We start from the raw sequence: 21426 nt of genomic DNA, 5'->3' as shown, positions 1-21426 counted from the left end.
ATGGTGATGCCAAGCCTGCGTCATGTGTGTTTTATTAGATCCAAGACTGAAAAGAAGACTTTGTTTTCCACTTCAAAGAATCCATCCCAATCTTGTGCTCTTCCCTTATGAATAACAAATTTGAAATAAATCTTTGGGATGAAACACATGGAAACTCATACAATTGGGATCTCCTTCTCTTCCTAGGTCACTTGTGTGCTGTGTTCCATTTGTTTATTATTAGATAATAATAATTCCAAAGCATGAACTGTGCTGAAATGCAAGCATATTTCTGTATTCTGTAAGATACACAGTGCATCTTTCTCAAAAGACAAAGACTGTTCTTATATTGGATTATATTTAAATGTGCTCCTCTGCTACATTTTGCCATATGGGTCTTAGCTTATTGTCATCCACCTGCTATAATGTCTAGTATTGCAACATTTGAAGTCCTCAAGCAGTCTCAACTTATTCCTTTCTATGTTTCATAGTAATGCTTCTCTTGGAAGGAAGGAAAAGGCACACTGCTGCATTCAATACAGACATCATTTCACTATTTTTGGGCAAGGGAAACTAATCTTAAAAGTCCAAGCCACCCCATTAATAACGTTAAATCTTCTGCAAGTCCTCCAACATGTTTAACATATTGAAATACCCACAAAAACCTTTGTACATGATTGCACAAATGAGAGAATAAACTGTAACAGTCTTGTAAAAACCGATTCAAATACTTTACATAAATAATTTTAAACATGTTGCTATTCTATTTCCTTCCTTAGTGTCAATATAGTAATCTGAAGCCTTCTCACTCTAGTTTATTTTTATTTTCTTCACTAGTAGCCAGGTAACTTATACTCATTCAACACTTGGGACAGCAGTACATAAATGATGGAAACGGAAGAGTTTCCACTGAAGAAATGGATTAAGATGACAATTTCAGAAGATTACTCCGTCCTCTTTGTACACTATTCAGAAAGCTTCCTGATACAGTCAGCACGAACACAGTCTCTCATTAACAGTTCTTCAAAAAATCTGGACTTGCTTTTTCTGGTTGAAAAGTGACAACTGGATATTTCTTTCTTTCTTTCTTTATTAAATGTATGCACCACCTATCTCACTATAATAGTCATGCTTAAGCAGCCCCAAAGCCTAAACCAATACTAGCCAAATCGACAATCTTCAGAAACCCAGAAGCAGAACCTCTGGGTTCTTCAAACAGCAGGTAAGATGAAATACATTACCCTTTTAAAAATCTACTATGGTGCAGTGTGCATTTCTCACACTCAGCTGCTAGTTGCTGATCTCAGTTTCTGCTCTCTAGTGAAACCCAGTTTTTAATTTTTAAAAAGAGAGGGGCAAAACCTCAGGCTGGAAGCCCAGCCCTAAAATCAGATTCCTTTCAATTTGCCATGATGATCCAGGGGAACAGAAATAGAGATCACCATCATCATCATCATCATCATGCATTACATTCAGAAGTTCCCAGGTTTAATTCCAGCTGATAAGATTACAACCTGGAGAGCCACTGCCACTCAAAACGGGCCATCCTGTGCCTGCTGCACCAATGGTCAGAATCAACAGGGTTACTTCACTAGGGCCATATCCAAGTAGCCCCCCTTTCAGCAACTTCCAGAATCCCCTCTGGTCTTCCGCTGAACACTGCAGTGGCATTGCTGAACATTAGCAGAAAGGTTTCCTGCCATTCTGAGTCAAGAAAGATGACAAAAGCTATTGACTGAAAGCCTGGACAAGTGATACAGAGGATACCCTAGAGCTACGCCTGGAAACTTTGCCTGCCAAAGTTTACAGCTCAATCATGACTTGTTTCATGGAAGACTCAGTTACTGTATCCCCAAAGTAACTGGTGAAAAGGAAAATCCTGACCAGCACAGTACACTTAGGATCATCACTCAGTCTGCTGATGTGCTTAGGAGGAGGGAGAACTATGCACGTGGCCTTGAGTTTCTGAATGAAAAGTGGGTTAAATCAAGTACATAAACACACCCACAGCCACCAAGAAATTACCCACTCAAATTAGGGGTCACAACCCATGGGAGGGGGGGGCTGTGAGCAACTTAAACAGAAGTTGCAAAATGTTTTAAAACCTAATCTGGCTTGCAAGGATAAAGCAGGAAGAATGTCAAAACTCCTGTCAGGCTTTGTTCCTTGCTCTGCCTGAACAAGCCTGCAGTGGCAACTATGGCACCACAAATTGGAGAACCCCTGCAATATATAGATTAAAATTTAGTTTAATCATTAAAATACGATGTTTTATTTCTTGCACAACCTTAGCCCCACTGAAATATTCATTCATTCATTCTTACGAAAATTCATCTAGCGTTTTTAAGGGGTTGTGGCAATGCAAAGTTTGACTCCACACTGAGCTACCCTTTTTCATGGTGCTATCCAAGCTGGTGTTTTAAGTGCAAAGCACTTCAAGAACAAATATATTTTGGATTTTCATTTCTTTTTCACATATTTGGAATGAAGCAGAGAGACCCTCTTCTAGAAAAAGGATAGTTTCCCATCCTAAAGGGTTCAGGAGCCACGGAGAACCCCCTGCATTTCTGTCCTTTGGCAGCCCGTTTTCAACAGGCTGCCTCTTTCCAAATTCTTGAGTGGTTTCAATGGGTGCTTCAACACTGCCAGTAATGCAGTGTAAAAACACCCCTTCTCCTTGCTCTTGTTATGTGCAGATGGTACACAAGAATGTCTTTGACAATATTTTAGAGCTGCTGTGAATAACCATTCTTGTGACATGAATAAAGTGAAGGCTTGTTTGCTGAACAGCTGGGGCTACACTGTTCTTTGCGCAGGTGGGGAGACAGGGAAGGGAGAAAAAGCAGCCATTAGGTGAGTGGCAAGTCCACTCCCATTGTCTGGAAGTGACATCACCTACTTTGAAACAATGCCCTAGAAATCGGGTTTTGGTGAAAGAGCACCCAACCAAATGGCAGACACATTAGTGTAACAGAATGATTAGGGTTTAATCCCCCAAAGAAGCACAGTCGTTACACTAAGATGGAGAAATGGATGGTAGAACACTTATTGCGCAGTTTGCAAGGAAATGGATTTAAGGCTTTGTCTGGGTTTCATCTACCCGGAGTTTTAACACCACTGAGAACAGTAAGAAGGGAAATGGAAAGCTGACTTGGGGGTGGGGGGGAGGAAAGGGTGAGGGCTATAAACAGAGAATGAGAAAGAGGCAGAAGAAAGAGAAATAAAGAAAAGTATGGAGGCAAAAGGTATTCAAGAGGATATCAGTTAGGAAGTGTTTTAAAAATTTGGGATTGCCAAAAAGAATAGAATATTGTTTTGATTTTTGTTTAACCTGTGCATGAGAATACTCTCACCATGAGCTGCCAGAAACAGAATCTGAGCAGTGAAAAAATGATTAAGAAAATCATAACTAATAATTAAAAATAAAACAGTTCCTGTAATACTTTATAAGAACAGTCTGTGCCACAGGAGCATCTGAAGATGTTTTGCATAGAGAAATTAAGTTGGGAGACTGGGATATGTTTTCAAGCTGTTTTGTCAGCCATTAAGGCAAGAAGAGACAGGGTTCAAGCTGCTACTGAATATGTAGGTCAATGTAGAGAACAACAACCTTGGAGACCAGTTTGGCCAACTTGCAACAATATTGGCCTTCTTTTTTCTTTTTTCCTCCCTTTGAGGGAAGGCACCCTTTACATCTGAAAAGGTTGGCAACCCCTGCTCTGTTCAGTGAGACAAAGTTCTAGATAATTGAGCAAAGGACTGTAGGGTAAACAGACTTGGGCCATTCAAAGAATTGATGGATTTCCTTCCCTGAAAATGTTCTCAGACCACTTCTATATTGTATTAGCCAAGACCATAGATCCCATAGAGCCATTCCTGTTTCTCAAGTTAAAACATCTAGTTAAGATGAAATGCTTGAAAAAAGTCTGCTTCACTGTTCAGGAGCCAGCTTCCCAGATCCAGCTAAATGGCTTCTAGCAAAGATACAACCCACCAGAATCACAGTTGTGGCTTCCAGAGTTCCAAAGAATAGGTGGGGCAAAATGTAGACCTTTAAAAACAAAAAAAAGTTTTGAGTGGTTCAAGATGTTTTAATTGAGCCATAAGCCTTGCAGATATTTGAGGAACCCGATTCCTTAAAATCCCTGAAACTTGCATTCAAAATGAGCCTTCCCCACTTTTAGAATTCAGAAGCATAGTTTTGCTAATGGAAGCTATGCAGAAACCTTAGGATACTCTTACAGCAGTCTATGAAATAAGATATTCAAATAAAAGTAAGTATAATTAGTAACACTGTTCTCTTGATTTACAGTTATTAGAAGCTACACCTATACACTTTCATCTAATCAGATAACTTTAAATGGAGAACATATCATTAAAGTTTATGGTTTTTTTAGATTTTTATCCTGTCTTTTTTTTCATATACAACTCAAGGGGGCAAACATACCAATATACCTTCCTCCTATTTTCTGCACAACAACAACCCTGTGGAGTTGGGCTGAGAGAGAGTAACTGGCCCAAGATCACCCAGCTGGTTTTTCATGCCTAAGGTGGATCTAAAACTCCCAGTCTCCTGGCCAACACCTTAACCACTACACCAAACTGGTTCTTAAAGTTCCTAAGCAAAGCACAGTAGTGGCTGAAATTTGCTAGCATCTGACAGCAGATCTTGATAAAAATATTTTGTGGTCTATATCACACTTCAAGTAGGCAGGTGGCTTCAACATCCAAAACCCACTAGTATAATTTAAGTAAATGGCACTTCAGGAGATCACCTGAAGCTTGATTTTCAGAAAGAAGCCAGTTTATAGACTTGTCCTAAGCAAAAGATTCATGTATGACCACAGTTCATAACCAATTAGGAAAACTATAATTTGCAGCTGGATTTTGCAATACATCTCAGCCCCTAAAAACATGTAAATGCTGTGAGAAGACAATCCATATTTGGAGTCAGAATAAACCCTCACGGTGATTTGTACTGTATACATTTAAGACAGGGGAAGGGAGGTGCCACAGAGAAAGGAAGAGATAAAAGAGAAGTCTTATGTATTGATTTTGTTTAAATTTATGCTATTTTTCTTCTCTATTGAGTTCTCAAGGTAACTATATGTCTGTCTGTCTGTCTATCTATCTCTCAATTCCAAGAAGACATGCACACATACAAAATATGCATAAACAGTTTCAAATACAAACTAAAATTGGCAATAAAATAGGTCCTGAAATCATTTAACAATTAAAAGCCTGGAGAAAGATATGCATCTTTTAAGATATTTTAAATATCAAGAGAGTGGGAGCCAAACACAATTCCCAGGGAAGTGTAGTCCATAGTGTTGGACCAATGCAGGAGAGGTCCTCTCCCACATGCCAAAAAGATGGGTCTCTGATTGTAAGGGCATCTTCAAAAGAACCTCTCCTGCTGAGGTTCCAAAGATGGCCATGTAGATAATTAAGGTCTAAGCCATTTAGGGTTTAAAAGTCATAAAGGTTTCCCTCAAATTGAGCTTGTCTCCTGGTGACTATATGGTTATGTCTACGTTGTTTCTTGGCAGGATACAGGAAGAGTGTGCTACACGCATCTTAGGAGATGTTTTCTGACTTCCCATCCTGGAATTGCCTGTCTCCCATCTAAGTACTAACTAGGCCCAGCACTATTTAGCTTTGTCTATATGAATACCTTACATTGGCAAGCAGTACAGTAAACAATAGGCAACCAGCGTAGATTTTTCAGTACAGGATTTGTGTACCTTGTATAGGGTAGCAGTCTAGCTCCTGAATTTTGCATTAAATGCAACTTCCAGACACTTATCAAGGGTCACCTGACAGAGTGCACTGCAGTATTTAAGCCATGGTAAAGAAAACAATACTTAGGTGAAGCCTGTAAAATGTATTTGATATAATTTATATTGACATTATCTATCAGGTCAGCCTTCCAGATATGTGGATGTTAACTCTCCAAATTCCACAGCCGCTATTAACACTGTAAAAAAAAAATTGAGTTAAATTCCGCATACCTAGATGGGAGAAGGCTTTCAAGCCGATACAGGCTTTTTTTCAGGCCAGCTTGAAGATGCCACAAACTGAATTAGTTCCTTTCTTCCACACTTCAGAAGTATCACAATATGGTGACAATATTATTCTAAAGTTATAGTACAGTGCTTTAGAATAATGAAAGAAAGTTGTGGAAAAGAATATGTGACATAAGAGAAGATTGTCCATCTAACCAAACCCTTACAATTCCACTGTTCAAATCATTTTTTCCCCACCTGTTGTTGTTTATTTGTTTAGTCGCTTCCGACTCTTCGTGACTTCATGGACCAGCCCACGCCAGAGCTTCCTGTTGGTCATCAACACCCCCAGCTCCCCCGGGAATGGGTCCGTCACCTCTAGAATATCACCCATCCACCTTGCCCTTGGTCGGCCCCTCTTCGTTTTGCCCTCCACTCTCCGCAGCATCAGCATCTTCTCCAGGGTGTCCTGTCTTCTCATTATGTGGCCAAAGTATTTCAGTTTTGCCTTGAATATCATTCCCTCAAGTGAGCAGTCTGGCTTGATTTCCTGGAGGATGGACTGGCTGGATCTTCTTGCAGTCCAAGGCACTCTCAGAATTTTCCTCCAACACCACAGTTCAAAAGCATCTATTTTTCCCCACCTATCTAGCACAAATTTCCAAATGCACATAGGTATGTTGATGATCTCACATTCATCAAAATACCTCCAACTGTTGTAGAAAAGTCTTCTGGCATTTTTTAAGGTTGTTTTTTTTCTTGGTCTTTTTCACTGTTTTTTCCTGTATTTTTTATTTCTGCAAAATTTTGCAACGTACTTTTAACCCAGGACCTCTCCTCTTTTAACCTGTAATAGTTTATATTTTTAAAAATCACATCAAACTCTCAAAATTTTGTATAAAGAGACTTACCTTTAAGGATTCCCATACAGGAAACTGTACGAGAGAGAAAGGAATCTGGAGTTCAAGAAAGGAAAAAGAAAAAAGAAAAGCACAATTAAGCTTAATACAGTTAGCTTACTAAATTGGGGAGGGGGGGGAATCATTCATTCAATGAAGTGTAGCTTCTTAAAATTATAAATCTTGGAGTATTATATCACACACAGCACTGTTTGATGGCTAGTTTGCTACAGAACTTCTGACTTATTATCAAGCATTATAACTACAGCGGGCTTTGAGAGTAAGAACTGGCACCACCAAGTATGGTGAACTTTAATGGCTTGGGAAAATGATACAGAGAATAGCGGAGAAGGTACACACAGAAATGATTTGCCAAAGAGGTGCCTGATCAGCTTTGCAGCTCAGTAGAGCCATATCTACCTGAAGACTCAGCTACTTTCACAAGGAAGCTCAGGTCAATATTGACCGCTGAAAATAGAGATCTCTAAGTGATGAATCTCCTGGGAACGAAAGCTGTCAATTCACGAATGAAACTGTATCTCTGGGGGGCTGCCATCTATCCTTTGCAAACAGTCAACTACACTGAAAAAAGCAAACATTCATGTCCCATTTTTTTCAACACAAATATATAAATGTTTAGAGCAGGAGACTGGTTGTAACCGTTTTTGGCCTGCGAGACGTATCAAACAGCAGGCCAGAACTTTGGAGACCACCCTTCCTAGCACACACTAAGGCACCCAAACAGATATCCCCTCCACACATACTGTATATGCCCATCACTTTGCTAAGGGGAAAAAGACTGGCCATGAGGGTGTTCTTTCCAACAAAAGGGAAGTCTTTGCTCTGTCTTTAATACCAAAATGCAAGGAGTAACAGGCAAGCTCCAAGATTCCTCTTTTCCCCCAATCAGTAGTGATAAAGTTGCCATCTGTTTGCTGCAAGTTACAGCAAACGCACAGTGATTTATTCCCTTTTGCTAGAGTTAAAGGGGAAACATGTCTTCTACTTTCTTCCCAGCAAACGGTGATCCTCTGTAGTCTATTCATTAGTTGGGACCCCAAGGGACTATGGGACAGCTAGTTTCCAGAAGCTGCATGCCATGTGTAAGTTCTGTGATGAATTCTCATTCTTAGTCCTAAAAATTCAACCATTTACAGGTAGTCCTAGCTTAACTACCACAATTGGGACCAGAATTTAGGTTGCTAAGCAATACGGTCATTAAGCAAATTCAGACCTGATTTTATGACCATTTTTCTTGTGGTCGTTAAGCGAATCACACAGTTCCCTACTGATTTTGCTTATCAGAAGCCAGCTGGGATGGTCGAAAAAGGTTATCACGTGACTGCGGGACACTGCAACCATCATAAATGTGTGACAGTTGTCAGACGTCCGTACTGTGATCACATGACCGCAGGGATGGTGCGACAGTCGTAAGTGTGAGGAATGGTCATAAGTCAGTGTTTTCAGCACTGTTGTAACTCTGGACAGTCTCTAACGAAATGGTCATTAAGCAAGGACTACCTGTAACAATGATGGTGTGAACACTGAGAAGGTACCTCTTTCCGTCACATACTGATCTACTGAGATCCCTGTATGGCAAACATTTTTGCTTTCTTTATTGAAAAACACATGCTTTCCTATCCATCACTACTGACTGTTCAACAACCTCTTGCCCACCTAGTCATTCTTAACATTCAAGTTTCTGGTACACCTGGAAAAAAAGCAACAAAGTAACAAAATAACAGTAAAGCCACAGTAACAGTAAAAAAAAGTAACAAAGTATCATAGAATCTTTTAGCAGATGCGGGGATCTAACATTTACAGATACTGTAAATGCAAAATCTTGTGATAGGAAAAAGTGATTGTAAGAATCCATTTTTAAGTCCGTCATACTAAACTGGGATGTCTGTTTTACTGCGCATCTGAATTTTTAATCTCTGGAATTCTGGTGAAGTATGTCAGATTCTTCCAGATTTTGTTTTAAACCTTTCTTCACAAGAAGCTGCATGTTCAACGAAAGTGTTAACCCTGAGAGACAATTGTCTATTTATTATGTTACATGTATGTGGCTGCAAACAGGTAATTAGCTTACTCCCATCTGAATTCAGCAAGAATGCTAGATTTTACAATGCAATGTAGCCACTGTTATTTTAGTGTATTCATTACTTTTTCATGTTATTTGAATGTGTCCACAAAATGTTTTTACAAAACCTGTACTGCTTAAAAGCTACGATTTTTCAAATGTAAAACATTATTATAGCAAGACTGTCAACCCAAGCTTCATTTTAGTTTATGTCACAACTACAGCTGTCCTATTAAATCTATACAGACATATAATAAGGAAGAGTGAAGATGAGAATGCAGTAAGCTATTTATTATGACATGTAATTTAATGTGACACTAAAATGTGTTCAAAAACTCTGAGATAAACTGTTTACACTTTTTTTAAATTATGAAGATGACTAACTTAATACATACATTTTTAACAAAACAGCAGAGGAACAGATGTACCCATTTAACATTAATCTAATATATTCACTCAAAACAAAATCCACTTGTTATCTGTCCACATCACCATCTATCTACTTCTCAGTTTCAACTTCCAAAAAAGGAAACTTAACACAATACAATTCACATATATTGCAATTTTAAGACTTCCCTGTTTAAAAGGTTGGGGAAATGGGCATTTTTGCTATGAACTATTTTCACATGTCTAATAATATTGTAGAGCACATTACACTCAAACCTCTCAGGTGCAATGCAAAGGATCCATCTATTTCTGAAAGTATAGTTGTTGAAACCTTCATTAAAATCTAGCTGAGACTCTGGGATCCTATCCTGAAGGTTTTAAGGCCATTTAATGAATTCCTTGGCAGAAGATGCTATGGTGCTCTTACGTAGCTTTGAGAGGGCAAGAACGCTCTAATGAAATCCATCCCATGCCTACCAAATGAGATATGTCTGGCTTGATTCCTTTCCTTCTGGTGCCCCTCCATACTTTCCCAAAAAACACTGGGTTTAGAGATCAGTTCTGAGGTTCAGTCCTTGTGCAAAAGGGGTTATTTCCACCACTTTTTCTTCTTTTTCCATCTTCCTTTCTTTTCTCTCTTCTTTACTGATTTGCTACAGAAGATGCATAGTTAATTTCTATCTGTTTTTTAGTTTTTTGCAGTAATGTAGTTCATGCTTCACACTTCTATATAATTTAGTAAAGCTACACCAGGTTTTTGTTCATCAATTTATTTTATTGACTATAAAAGAACAGTCATAACATGATTTCTCAGTTATTTTTTTATCTACATAAAAAACTTTAGTCCTGCTATTCAGTCAGGAAGACTCATAGACCTTGAAACTCCAACACAACCTGAGGTCATGGGGCTGCACACAGTCTGCAAAAGCATCCAAAGACTTCCAGAAATTGTGCCCCATAATTACAATTTTTAATGCAGCAGACAGGGAAAATAGGAAGAGAAGGAGTATTGGGTATGTTCTCCACCTTGAATAATTTATAAAAAAAAATAATAAAAGCGGGATAAAGAATCTAATATATATATATATATCTGTGCAAAGCATTGAAATGGTTTGCTCAGCCCAATGAAATATATGACACAAGATTAATCCCTTCAACTACATCTAAGTTAATTTTAATTAACCAGGAATTTATTTTGCGCACTGACTCACACATTACTTTTCGAAGTGCAATCACTACATGACACTCAAAGGGCTAAATGTAAATCCTGGTTCAGAAACAGATGTCCTTCTCTTGACTTACAGAATGTATAATATGAAGTGTAAAAGAAATGAGGAACAATGAAGACAAGTCAGTTCAGATACCACTTCTACGCTGGATAACCAAGAGGCCCTATCTCACCGTAATGAAAAGTCTACTCTCAGATAATAACTAATGGTATGCACAGTTAACCCCTCCATTCATCTTGCTTTGAACTGTTTATAAAATAATACTGTTATGAGTTGCTTACTTCAGTACCAGCCCAAAGTTGAATGTATAATATTATGAAGTCCAAGATTCCATTCACTTTCTGATGTGTCAAGATAATCAAAGATGCCTCAGTGTGTGCAGGGCCATGCAAGGCATGTAACGGCTGTCTGCAACTCATCCAACCAAATGTGTCTTTTCTTTGGACTGGGCAGCCACACAATCCAATGAAAACAAACCTGATCAAAGGAGTTGCAGACAGATATACCTGAGCGTCCCAGATGCTCCAAAACCGTTTTTTGCCTTTGAATTTCAAGTGCTGAATAGAGATGAATAAAGTGCTGAATAAAGATGAAAATGGAGGTGCTCTTTTATTTTGCATAGGTTTTTGTTCTACGGTATGCAAAAACAATAAACCCATTAAAAATACTCTGCATTCTACTGCAGCTTTCCCCAACTTGACATCCTGCATAAATTGGGATTTCTACTCCCAAAATTGCCAACAGGTCTACTCATCTGGTGTCATGCGCTGCCTACCTCTGAATAATGCTCAGACACTGGTTCTGTGGAACAGGCTCTGATTTATTCACGGTGTAGGTACAGTATCGGAAAAAAGCTGAGAGTGACAGGAGCGCGCCGGTGCGGGGTTTAAATACCCCGCGCCGGTCAGCGCCCCCTCACTCGCGGTTACGTCACCCCCCTTTGTCCAACACGTTGTCCTGCCGGTAGGTGAGGGGTTGCGAGGCCCCGCTGGCGTTCCGGGATCGCCCATCATCGGTTTCTCTATTCCTCCGGTGATTGCTGTCAGCTGGGCGATCTCCGTTGCGTTAGCGCTAACAGCTTGGGTGTGCCTCGCGATCCGTTTAGCCATTGTTTCTTGTCCTTCAGTCTTTGTGAGTTGATGGCTACTTATCTTGAGCCCCTTCCCCTGTTTCCTTGCTATTGTCATGTGTGCCATTGCGCTGATGTCTTCAGCTCAACGGCACTCATGACATCTGGGAGACAAAAAGCTGGGAAACTTTGCTTTGGAACAGCACACAGAAAGATCTCTTCCATGGGGATGGGAAGACACACAGCTTTATGTACAAAGTAAGTATGAAAAAAACTGGAATAAAGTAGGGGTTTGCTTATTATTTTCCACAATAAAATTCTCCATGTAGCCAGAAAGGCCTCTGTCCATTCCTCCCCCATGTTTTTCTATACCACCAGAGTTAAAGATTAAGGTCTGGTTCATCACATTGCAGCTAATGATTAATAAATGAGGCTACACCATTCCTCCACCAGGCAAAACTCAGCTTGACAGGCACCTGCTAAGGGAAATTTGTTATCTGGATTGGCAGGAAGTGGCATGGAGAAGAAATCAATGTCACTGCTGCACACTGAGCTGACAGACTGAAATCTCATAGGAAATTTGGCATCACAAACAAGGAAGAATTTCCCTTGTGGCACCTTGAAACCCCACAGTAAAGGTCAAACATGGTTCTTATTTATCAGGGCCATGAAACGCAAGTGCTGTGATTAAGTTTCTTCCAAGCCCCAATTTCAGGTACCAAAGCCTGGTTCGTTTTACAGCAAAAAGGTATAATATATTTATGAGGAGATTCTTGCTTGCTACCTTGTTCCCGGGCAGCAATTAGCTGGATGATTGCCTTGTCCTACTGAAGCAAACGCAGTGCTGCTGTATTATGGATTCCCAGCTTCAGCTGAAGAAGAAAATGGTGGTGCCCTTTTACTAAATAAGAGTGCTGTTCACATCACAGAAATACAAAATTTAACAGCCTGACTTTCAATAATTGGTTTTCAATTGCTTTTATATTTTCTAATCTTTGCAGCTTTCAATATAAGCTTGAAATACGTATGAGCAAAATGGCTAGGCTTCTCTGAGCTGAGTTCAGCTTGGCTCCCGTAGACACGTCTACATGGATTTCTTAGCATTAAGATGGTAGTGAGCTGGCATTGCCCTCATCGGGAAAGGTCTCCTATCCAAATACAGCCTAGGGGTGATACTGCTTAGCTTTTCAAGATCAGCCAGGTTAGATTAGCCAGGTGCTCCCATACAGTTGGGCAGATTTTATTTATCTATTTTCCCACTTTTGTATGCTGCTTAATGGAACTATAAAGGAATGTGTCATCTGTGGCTCGTATATCTCCTTTAAACTTCCTTAGAGGAAACGGAACAAAATGTACTATGTAACCCGAAGAATTGTCAAACTTCTATTCAACAAGTTTCTTGACTGGTGTGCTCCTTCTCTCCTCTACCAGCCTGCTTGGTTACTACCTTCTCTTCAAGGAAGGAAAGCTTCTTCTCTTGGGGAAGTGGTCAAGTGTGTGTTCTTCCCTCTCTTCCAATCTACACAGTAGAAAGCTTTTATCTTCCTGAAAATTCAATCTCCTTGTTTCTCCCTATTAGCGCCTAGTAAAGGTAAAGGTTTCCCTTGACTTTAAGTCCAGTCGTGTCCGACTCTAGGGGGCGGTGCTCATCTCTGTTTCAAAGCTGAAGAGCCGGTGTTTGTCCGTAGACACTTCCCTGGTCATGTGGCCGGCATGACTAAACAGAACGCTGTTACCTGCCCGCTGAAGCAGTACCTATTAATCTACTCACATTTGCATGTTTTCGAACTGCTAGGTTGGCAGGAGCTGGGACTAGCAACGGGAGCTCACCCTGTCACGCGGATTTGAACCACCGACCTTCCAGTCAGCAAGCTCAGCAGTTTAACCCGCAGCACCACCGCGCCCCAGTATTAGCACCTACCATAGTTAAAAATAAAAAAAACCTACTTGTCTCCTAGCCATCAAGTAAAGATTGCGCATGCTTGTAAATTCTTGGGCTTTAGAATGCTATCTACACTTACATTATACACTTGTGTGCCTATGTCTATGGAGGAAGGATAGGCAAGGATATGTCAGTAGGCACTAATGTGTGTTAGAGACACTTTCTTTAATGCTTTAATGGTCACAGGGTTTCCTGTCCCAATAGAGTAAACTTTTTAAATAGCCTTTCAATTAAAGGCAAATAAGATACAAATTGCCATGTTGCAAAACACCAAACTTTAACATAACGTTTAGCTTGTCTCTTTTAACCAGAATCTCTCTGGGGCTCATACACTAAATAAGAAGAAGAAGCAGAGGAAAATCTAAGAAAAAAATCCATTTTAGAAAATAAAAGCAGTGGATAGTGCAGACCAATGTCTGGGGGGGTGGGAAGATAATGGAAATGTGCAAATCTGTCCACGGGGGGGAAAAAAAGATACAGGTAAACTCAGGAAACAGAGAACTCTGCCTCTGTGGCAACCATTTTATCAGAGTTCCTCTGACATGTGCTCGAAACTCCCAATGTGACCCCAGGCCTGAAAGGCTTGCCTACTGCTAGTAGTAGTATGAATACTGTCATACCCTACTGAAAATGTTTACCTTACTATTCTTGGTAGAAAGAATGAGTTAACTTAACATAACTGTTGACATTTTAGCACAGTTCGTTAGTTCCTCTCAATTGCATCCTGTCAGGCAATAGTCAGATAGTCTTGATGTCACCAAGGAATTAATCTAAGAACCTTCCCCACTCTGGTGGCCTTCAGATATGCCAGATTGCAACTCCCACAACAGCCACCCTCTCCTAATCAATCACATGCTGTTCTCTAATTTGAATTAATGTTCATATTGGATGTTCCAGATTCCAGCAGCAGATTTTGCAGAGCACATATCCTGCAAGTAAGGCCAGTCCCGGACTAGCTCCAACTCTAAACATTAGTACGTTCATAGCATGAAATCAGTTTTGGTTATTTTTGCCAACAGAAACATATTTGCAATAGACTCTTTGGGGAAATAGGAAGGGCAAAGGTGATCTGGCCATTTCATAAACAATGGAAATCAAGGGCATAATGACTCAGCTATTAATTTGTGTCTTGCTTTTCAGAATAAGACAAGTCCCAAGTGGCTTATAAGAAAAATAGTTGCAAATAAAAAACACAAACAAACAAGGTAATTGGTGGTATTAGGGGGAGGGGAGGGAACGACACAGAAAGTTATGCGTTCAAGGCCTCCAAAAGGCGGAAAAAACCCACTTTGTGTATGCAACTTGTCTTTTACTTATATTTCAAATAGTAGTTAAATAGGATGCCATTGCTAACAGCACCATTCTCCTGGTCATAGCCATATTAAGTCATTTTTCTCCTTGGGACTAAGATACTATGGTATCCCCCAACATACCAGAGCAAGCTGATATCTGAATAATACTTCAACACCATCAGCAAGACAACATCTTCCGCCACATCTGAGGGCAGCAGGCTAGCTTAGGAGGAGAAAGCCAGTTGTAGGGCATTCATAACTTTGGTTCACCAAATCCATCTTGTCTTCCTAGTGCCTCTGCTGCCTGAAGCAGCCACTTTAATCTATCTAATGTTATAGTCAAAGTTGTTCATGGTCCTGTGTGTTAGTCGCTCTCACTTACTCTCCTTCTGTGCCAAGATTTTTCTGTCACAAACATAATCTCTATTTATAGCTAGCATGTTCTGAATAGCTGTTCCATAAGCAAATGGTCATCCCATTGTGTCAGACTGGAAACATATGAGAGGAATCTGGCCAAGAGAGAAATGTACCAGGCTCTTCCCAGGTTGACTCACATACAGAAGAACGGTTATACTCTCTAATTTATCACTGGATGAAATTAAATCCTTCTTAAAAGTATTTCAATGTGTAATGAGTGGCGATTTTTAACTTGCAGGGGTCATTCTGAATACTACTTTTGAACCCTTTGAAGATGCTACAGAATCATCTCAGACCCAGAGGGCTATTTCAGAACAACAATTCCGGGAAATACATTAATGCACTCATAGTAAAACAGTGCTGTGTGATCAGTTGTTATGCTTCTGTTTTCACACTCACTAAATGCAAACGGACACCGCTTTTTCTCTGTGAAAGTGTTGGCTGGACACCTAGAAAGTTTGCATCAAGGCAGATTTACCAAGACACCTAATGATCAGAGTACCGTGTCTAACAAAGTACAGAAAGCAATCTGGTTTCTCACATACCTTATTTACCTAACAGAAAGACAAGGTGTTCCTCCCAAATAATCACCACTGAAATATAGATATGGAGGGGAAAGGTTGCTTTATAGTCACAGAGACAGATGTTATTGAAAGGGAACAGACACTGTTGAAAATGCTTTTTTCCTGCCTTCCCTGCAAGTGAGTACTCTAAAACAGGAAATCCAGAGTCAATGGATGGCACAGCAGAAATAATGACCATTGTTTTCCTCCTGTCCGGCCTCAGTGCAGACATTCACCTTCTAGTCCTGTTCAGATATTGCCCATTTTTAACAAAAAGAGCTAAAATGCCTTAGATGAACAGCGAAGATGAATCCTGCTCCTCCCAACCTGCTCACATCCCATGCTGAAAGCCTGGATGTCTTTGAAGATGAGATCACCGGCAGGACTTGGGTGGGGCAGGCTCACCCCTACTGCTTATCTGAAGAATTTCAGCTCTTTCTAACGTTTTTATATGGCTTCTCTTTCCTTCCCTGTTTCACTGGCGCGCCTGTTCCCTTGTCTCCATCCCGTTTAGCCCTCCCCCCTTTTTCATTCCTTTTTTTCCTACCCACTCATTGCCACTACCCCTTCTCTTCATGTTTTCTCCATAAAATTCTTTAGCTCTTTTTTGCACTCTCTGGGTATGTGTTTGTACAGGTGATCAGCATATATAGGAAAATGGGGTAAAATTAATGTAATAAATGGGATGCCTTATTTTACAGGGAAATAATTTCAGTTGACAATGATTAATTTCCTTTTTTTTTCTGCTCCTATGTAGTTTGTCATGTGTGTGTGTGCGTGTGTTTGTGTGTTACATGTCACATTTATTAAGAAGGAAATCTTCAACCTCCAATTGGCCATCAACCTCAGCTGAAACCAAAATGGAGAAGTTGGGCTTTCTATAGGATTTTTGTACGTGTCTATAATGTTTGCTCCTGTGCATTCCTCCTTTTGTGGAGGTGGGGAGGGTAATTATCCTAAAATTGGGGTCAACTTCCTTTTGGATAAATGAGGTGTCTTAACGCTGGCTTTTTCTAGTTTCATTCCAGCTTTTCATCCGACCCTGCCACTTTGCAAAGTAACAAAGGCTGACACAAGCAAGGCCTCCTGGAGTCATTGCTTCCCCAGGCAATCACTTCATTCATGACACTGAGTTCTAAACCCATTGTGGTTCAAAAACAGAGACCAATAAAGGAAAAAGGAGCCCCCTCAATAAACCACTACTGATTAACCACAATTCATTAAATTAACCATTCATCTCATTTTATGCATCCAAACAACAATGCCAGGAAAGAGATAAAGCAGTGGTTGGTTGCCATGGAAGTTGAAAATCAGTACCATTATTAGAGAGCTGGACAAGAAATGTTAGGAATGGTTGCATTTTGCAGCAAAGCTTCTTATTACCATCATGAGCTTAGAATTTTTTTAACCAACAAAATGGCCTGTCAAACTCCATAATAAGATCTGTATTTTCTTATGTTTTTTATTCGTTTAGTCACTTCCGACTCTTTGTGACTTCATGGACCAGCCCATGCCAGAGCTTCCTGTCGGTCGTCAACACCCCCAGCTCCCCCAGGGACGAGTCCATCACCTCTAGAATATCATCCATCCATCTTGCCCTTGGTCAGCCCCTCTTCCTTTTGCCCTCCACTCTCCCTAGCATCAGCATCTTCTCCAGGGTGTCCTGTCTTCTCATTATGTGGCCAAAGTATTTCAGTTTTGCCTTGAATATCATTCCCTCAAGTGAGCAGTCTGGCTTTATTTCCTGGAGGATGGACTGGTTTGATCTTCTTGCAGTCCAAGGCAGTCTCAGAATTTTCCTCCAAACACCACAGTTCAAAAGCATCTATCTTCCTTCTCTCAGCCTTCCTTATGATCCAGCTCTCGCAGTCATATGTTACTACGGGGAACACCATTGCTTTAACTATGCGGACCTTTGTTGTCAGTGTGAGGTCTCTGCTCTTGACTTTCATAAGGCTCCTCAGTTCCTCTTCGCTTTCAGCCATCAAAGTGGTATCATCTGCATATCTGAGATTGTTAATGTTTCTTCCAGAGATTTTAACTCCAGCCTTGGATTCCTCAAGCCCAGCATGTTGCATGATGTGTTCTGCATACAAGTTGAATAGGTAGGGTGAGAGTATACAGCCCTGCCATACTCCTTTCCCAATCTTAAACCAGTCCGTTGTTCCATGGTCTGTTCTTACTGTTGCTACTTGGTTGTTATACAGATTCTTCAGAAGGCATACAAGATGACTTGGTATCCCCATACCGCTAAGAACTTGCCACAATTTGTTATGGTCCACACAGTCAAAGGCTTTAGAATAGTCAATAAAACAGAAATAGATGTTTTTCTGAAACTCCCTGGCCTTTTCCATGCTCCAGCGGATATTGGCAATTTGGTCCCTAGTTCCTCTGCCTTTTCTAAACCCAGCTTGTACATCTGGCAATTCTCGCTCCATGAATTGCTGAAGTCTACCTTGCAGGATCTTGAGCATTACCTGGCATGTGAAATGAGTGCCACTGTCTTTTTTTTTACCCACTTTGAGATTAGACTAACTGCTTGAGATTCTAAACTGCAGTGTGACTGGACTTCCTTCTTTCTACTTAATATTATGTATCATGAGTGTTTCTATGCAATTTATAATGCAGACTTCACATAGAAATGCATTGTTCTATTTCTAGACACTACCTATTTTCTAATTTAGAGTTAATGAAGGATATTAGATACTTGAACAGCAAGTGGAAGCCATGGTCAGCTTTGCCGGTGTGACAGTTATGTTCCTACCTCAGCTAGGAAGCTTTGGTGATTGCAACTGATGCCCTGATCACCACACATCTAGACTACTGCAATGTACTCTAAATGGGGCAGGCTTTGAAGACAACCTGAAGCTATACCTGGATTAGAATGCAACAACCAGTCTACTGGCAGAGGAGCCACTGCTGCAGAATTAATACTATTTTGTGCTTCCTGCACAATTCGCATTGATGATTGTGGTAGAACTTGGATGGGGAGATGCAATCATCCTTTGATATTTGATATGGTATCGTTCTGCACTGCCTGCAAGGATAGGGAGTTGGAAGTACTCTTTTATGGTGGTTCCATTCCTTCCTGAGTGGGCAAGTCAGCCAGTGGTGGCAAAAGGGAGGTTGAGTCCTCCACTATGCGGTGCCCTCAGACCTCCAATCCTGTTTAACATCTATATGAAGCTGCTGGCTCAGGGTGAGACATCACCAATATGAAGATACTCAATCATATGTATCTATATCAGTCTGGATCAGGGATGAGGCAGAAGTCCTTACCAGGACTAGGAGACGGGATGGGGAGAACAAGCTCAGACTAAACCCAGGCAAAACAGAGTGTTTGTTAATTCAGAAGCCTACTGATTTCAGGATAATACAAACTCTCTCAATGAAGGCAGGCTTGTAACTTGAGAGTCTTTCTGGACTCACAATTACTGCTGGAGTAAAAGATGAAAGCTGTTACCAAGAGGGCCTTTGCCCAGCTATCGCTGGTACATCAGGTGAGGCTTTACCTGGAACAGGCTGCAGTAAGGACAGCCACTTGTGCCTTATCATCTCATGACTGCATTGCTATAATTCCCTCTGCATAGGACTGCCCTTGAAGACCACCTGGAAAGTTCAGCTGGTTCAAAATGCAGCAGCCTGTGTGTTTGTAGGCAGGATTGTTACTGTCAGGTGACACTGCTGCTGTGGAAGATGCATTGACTATTGATGCATTTTCAAATGTAATTTGGAAAGTGGGGGAATTCTAAGGTAGCTCCCCACCTCTGGAAAAGCCTGTCTCCCAAGACAGAGATGGCTGGCTCCCTCTCTAATGGCCTTCTGGAGGCTAGGAATATTTGAATTTTTCCTAAGGCCTTTGGAGACTGACTGTGGAGCCTCTGATGCCAAGTTGAGCAACTCTATTTCCACCCTCTTCAGCTTTCTGACAGTGTTTTCTCTTGCTAGTACAAGAATACAGAAGAAGGAATAGAAAAGCTCACAGATGCTCTGTCATGCTCACAGAGTTCTATGGATGATTAATGGCTGATATTCATATAGTGCTTTTCCTAGACTAGGAGAAAAGTCCTCATATAATAAGAAAGGAACAATAGAAATCCAATGCAATTTGCTCTCCCAAGCTGCAATTCCACACAAATTGTAAAATCCTCTTTTTTAAAAAAGTCTATGTTTTGACACCATCTGAACAGAATACCCTTTGAAGGGAAAAAGGGAGGCCCCCAACACTGAGTCACACATACAAAGCCTGCTTTCTTTACGAGGTCACTCAAAGACTGACAAAAATTGATTGGATTCACCACAAGCTTTTTTACAACTTCACCACAATTAAAGCAATTAAAATGTCTTGCACCAGAAAAGACTTCTGCTGCTGCTGCAGCTTCTTTTGGGTGGTTTGTGAACTGATTGCATTCTGTGATTATTTTCCTAACGAAATCACTGAAACAGAAAATCATCACGCCCTGCCAAGCATTTCTATTTACACCTGAAATATGTTAAAACAACACTGAAAATGTGTTTCCCACATGTGCATAACTTTCTGCCAGCAAAGGGCTGGCTGGCTCCATCAACTCCCTTATAATGTTCACAGAAAACAGACGTTGCAGTACCAGCTCTTTCAGCCTGTTTGGCTTGAAGTTATACAACTGTACTGATTATTCAACAGAGCTGACGAATACTTGGAATTATTTCCAGACAGACATCAATTATTGCAGAATGTTTTACAGATTAGCATTGTCAATTCTCCATCAGTCACACAGACTTTTATTCCACATCAATAATAATAACAACAACAACAACATCCAATTTATGGCAACAAATGTTGCAAGTTTTACAGGTTTTGTTGTTCAAATTAATTATACAGAGTCCCTTATTAAAGCTTGTATTCATATCTACACTTGTTTTAAGGGACATAGTATTTATTTCTGAGACACAACACTGGCTGCACACGTTACCAAATTAGCACATTTTTTTGAACATATTTTTTTCTAGTCACCACAAATTTGGCTGGGCTAGAATTCTACTGCCTGTCTGGGTGGCGAAGCATTGCCAGCGTTCTACAAAACATTTGGTTCTGAAAAAGAACTAACGTTCAGTAAATTGTCTTTCCCGGGTGACAGATTCCAGAGGAGTAGCTGTGTTTATCAGAGCAAAACCAGCACAGATCCTTAGTTGTTTGTATATGCTTTTCGTTTTGCCATGACAATTTAGTGTCCCATTCAATTTGATTCTATTCTTTTGATTGGAACTTGCATTCATTTCTGTTTTATGTAGGAATCAAACATGCTGACTACAAATTCTTAACACTGCCTGGCCGTGTTGACTCCTCCTCTTCCTCAGGTAAGTTATCATGTTTAGGACCAAAACTTAGTATACTATAACTCTGAACATGCTGTATCTCTTCTTACATTCTATTTTCACTGGAACAGCAGAGAAACCACCAACTCTCATCATGGCCTGCCAAAATCTACCTTTCCAAAGTACTTTTTGCTAGAGCATTGAAGCCTCCATTAATAGAAATGGAAGCTCACCTTCTACAGTGAACTACTTTAGAGTGTGCAAAC

The 21426-nt window shown here is 40.4% G+C and overlaps 1 protein-coding gene across 1 annotated transcript in view; it reads right to left on the bottom strand.

Annotated features, from left to right (window-relative positions):
• The window catches only part of SLC25A26 (solute carrier family 25 member 26), a 139604-nt gene that overhangs the window by 34809 nt on the left and 83369 nt on the right, over nt 1–21426 (bottom strand). Inside the window, exon 6 of the mRNA XM_063291543.1 lies at nt 6896–6940. Coding sequence (XP_063147613.1) covers nt 6896–6940 — 45 coding nt within the window. The remainder of the gene's footprint in view (nt 1–6895; nt 6941–21426) is intronic.

This window comes from Candoia aspera, chromosome 2, assembly GCF_035149785.1.
Source record: "Candoia aspera isolate rCanAsp1 chromosome 2, rCanAsp1.hap2, whole genome shotgun sequence".
NCBI lineage: Eukaryota > Metazoa > Chordata > Lepidosauria > Squamata > Boidae > Candoia > Candoia aspera.
The sequence above is the reverse complement of the archived record's forward strand: the minus strand, read 5'-3'. Positions and strand labels throughout refer to the sequence as shown.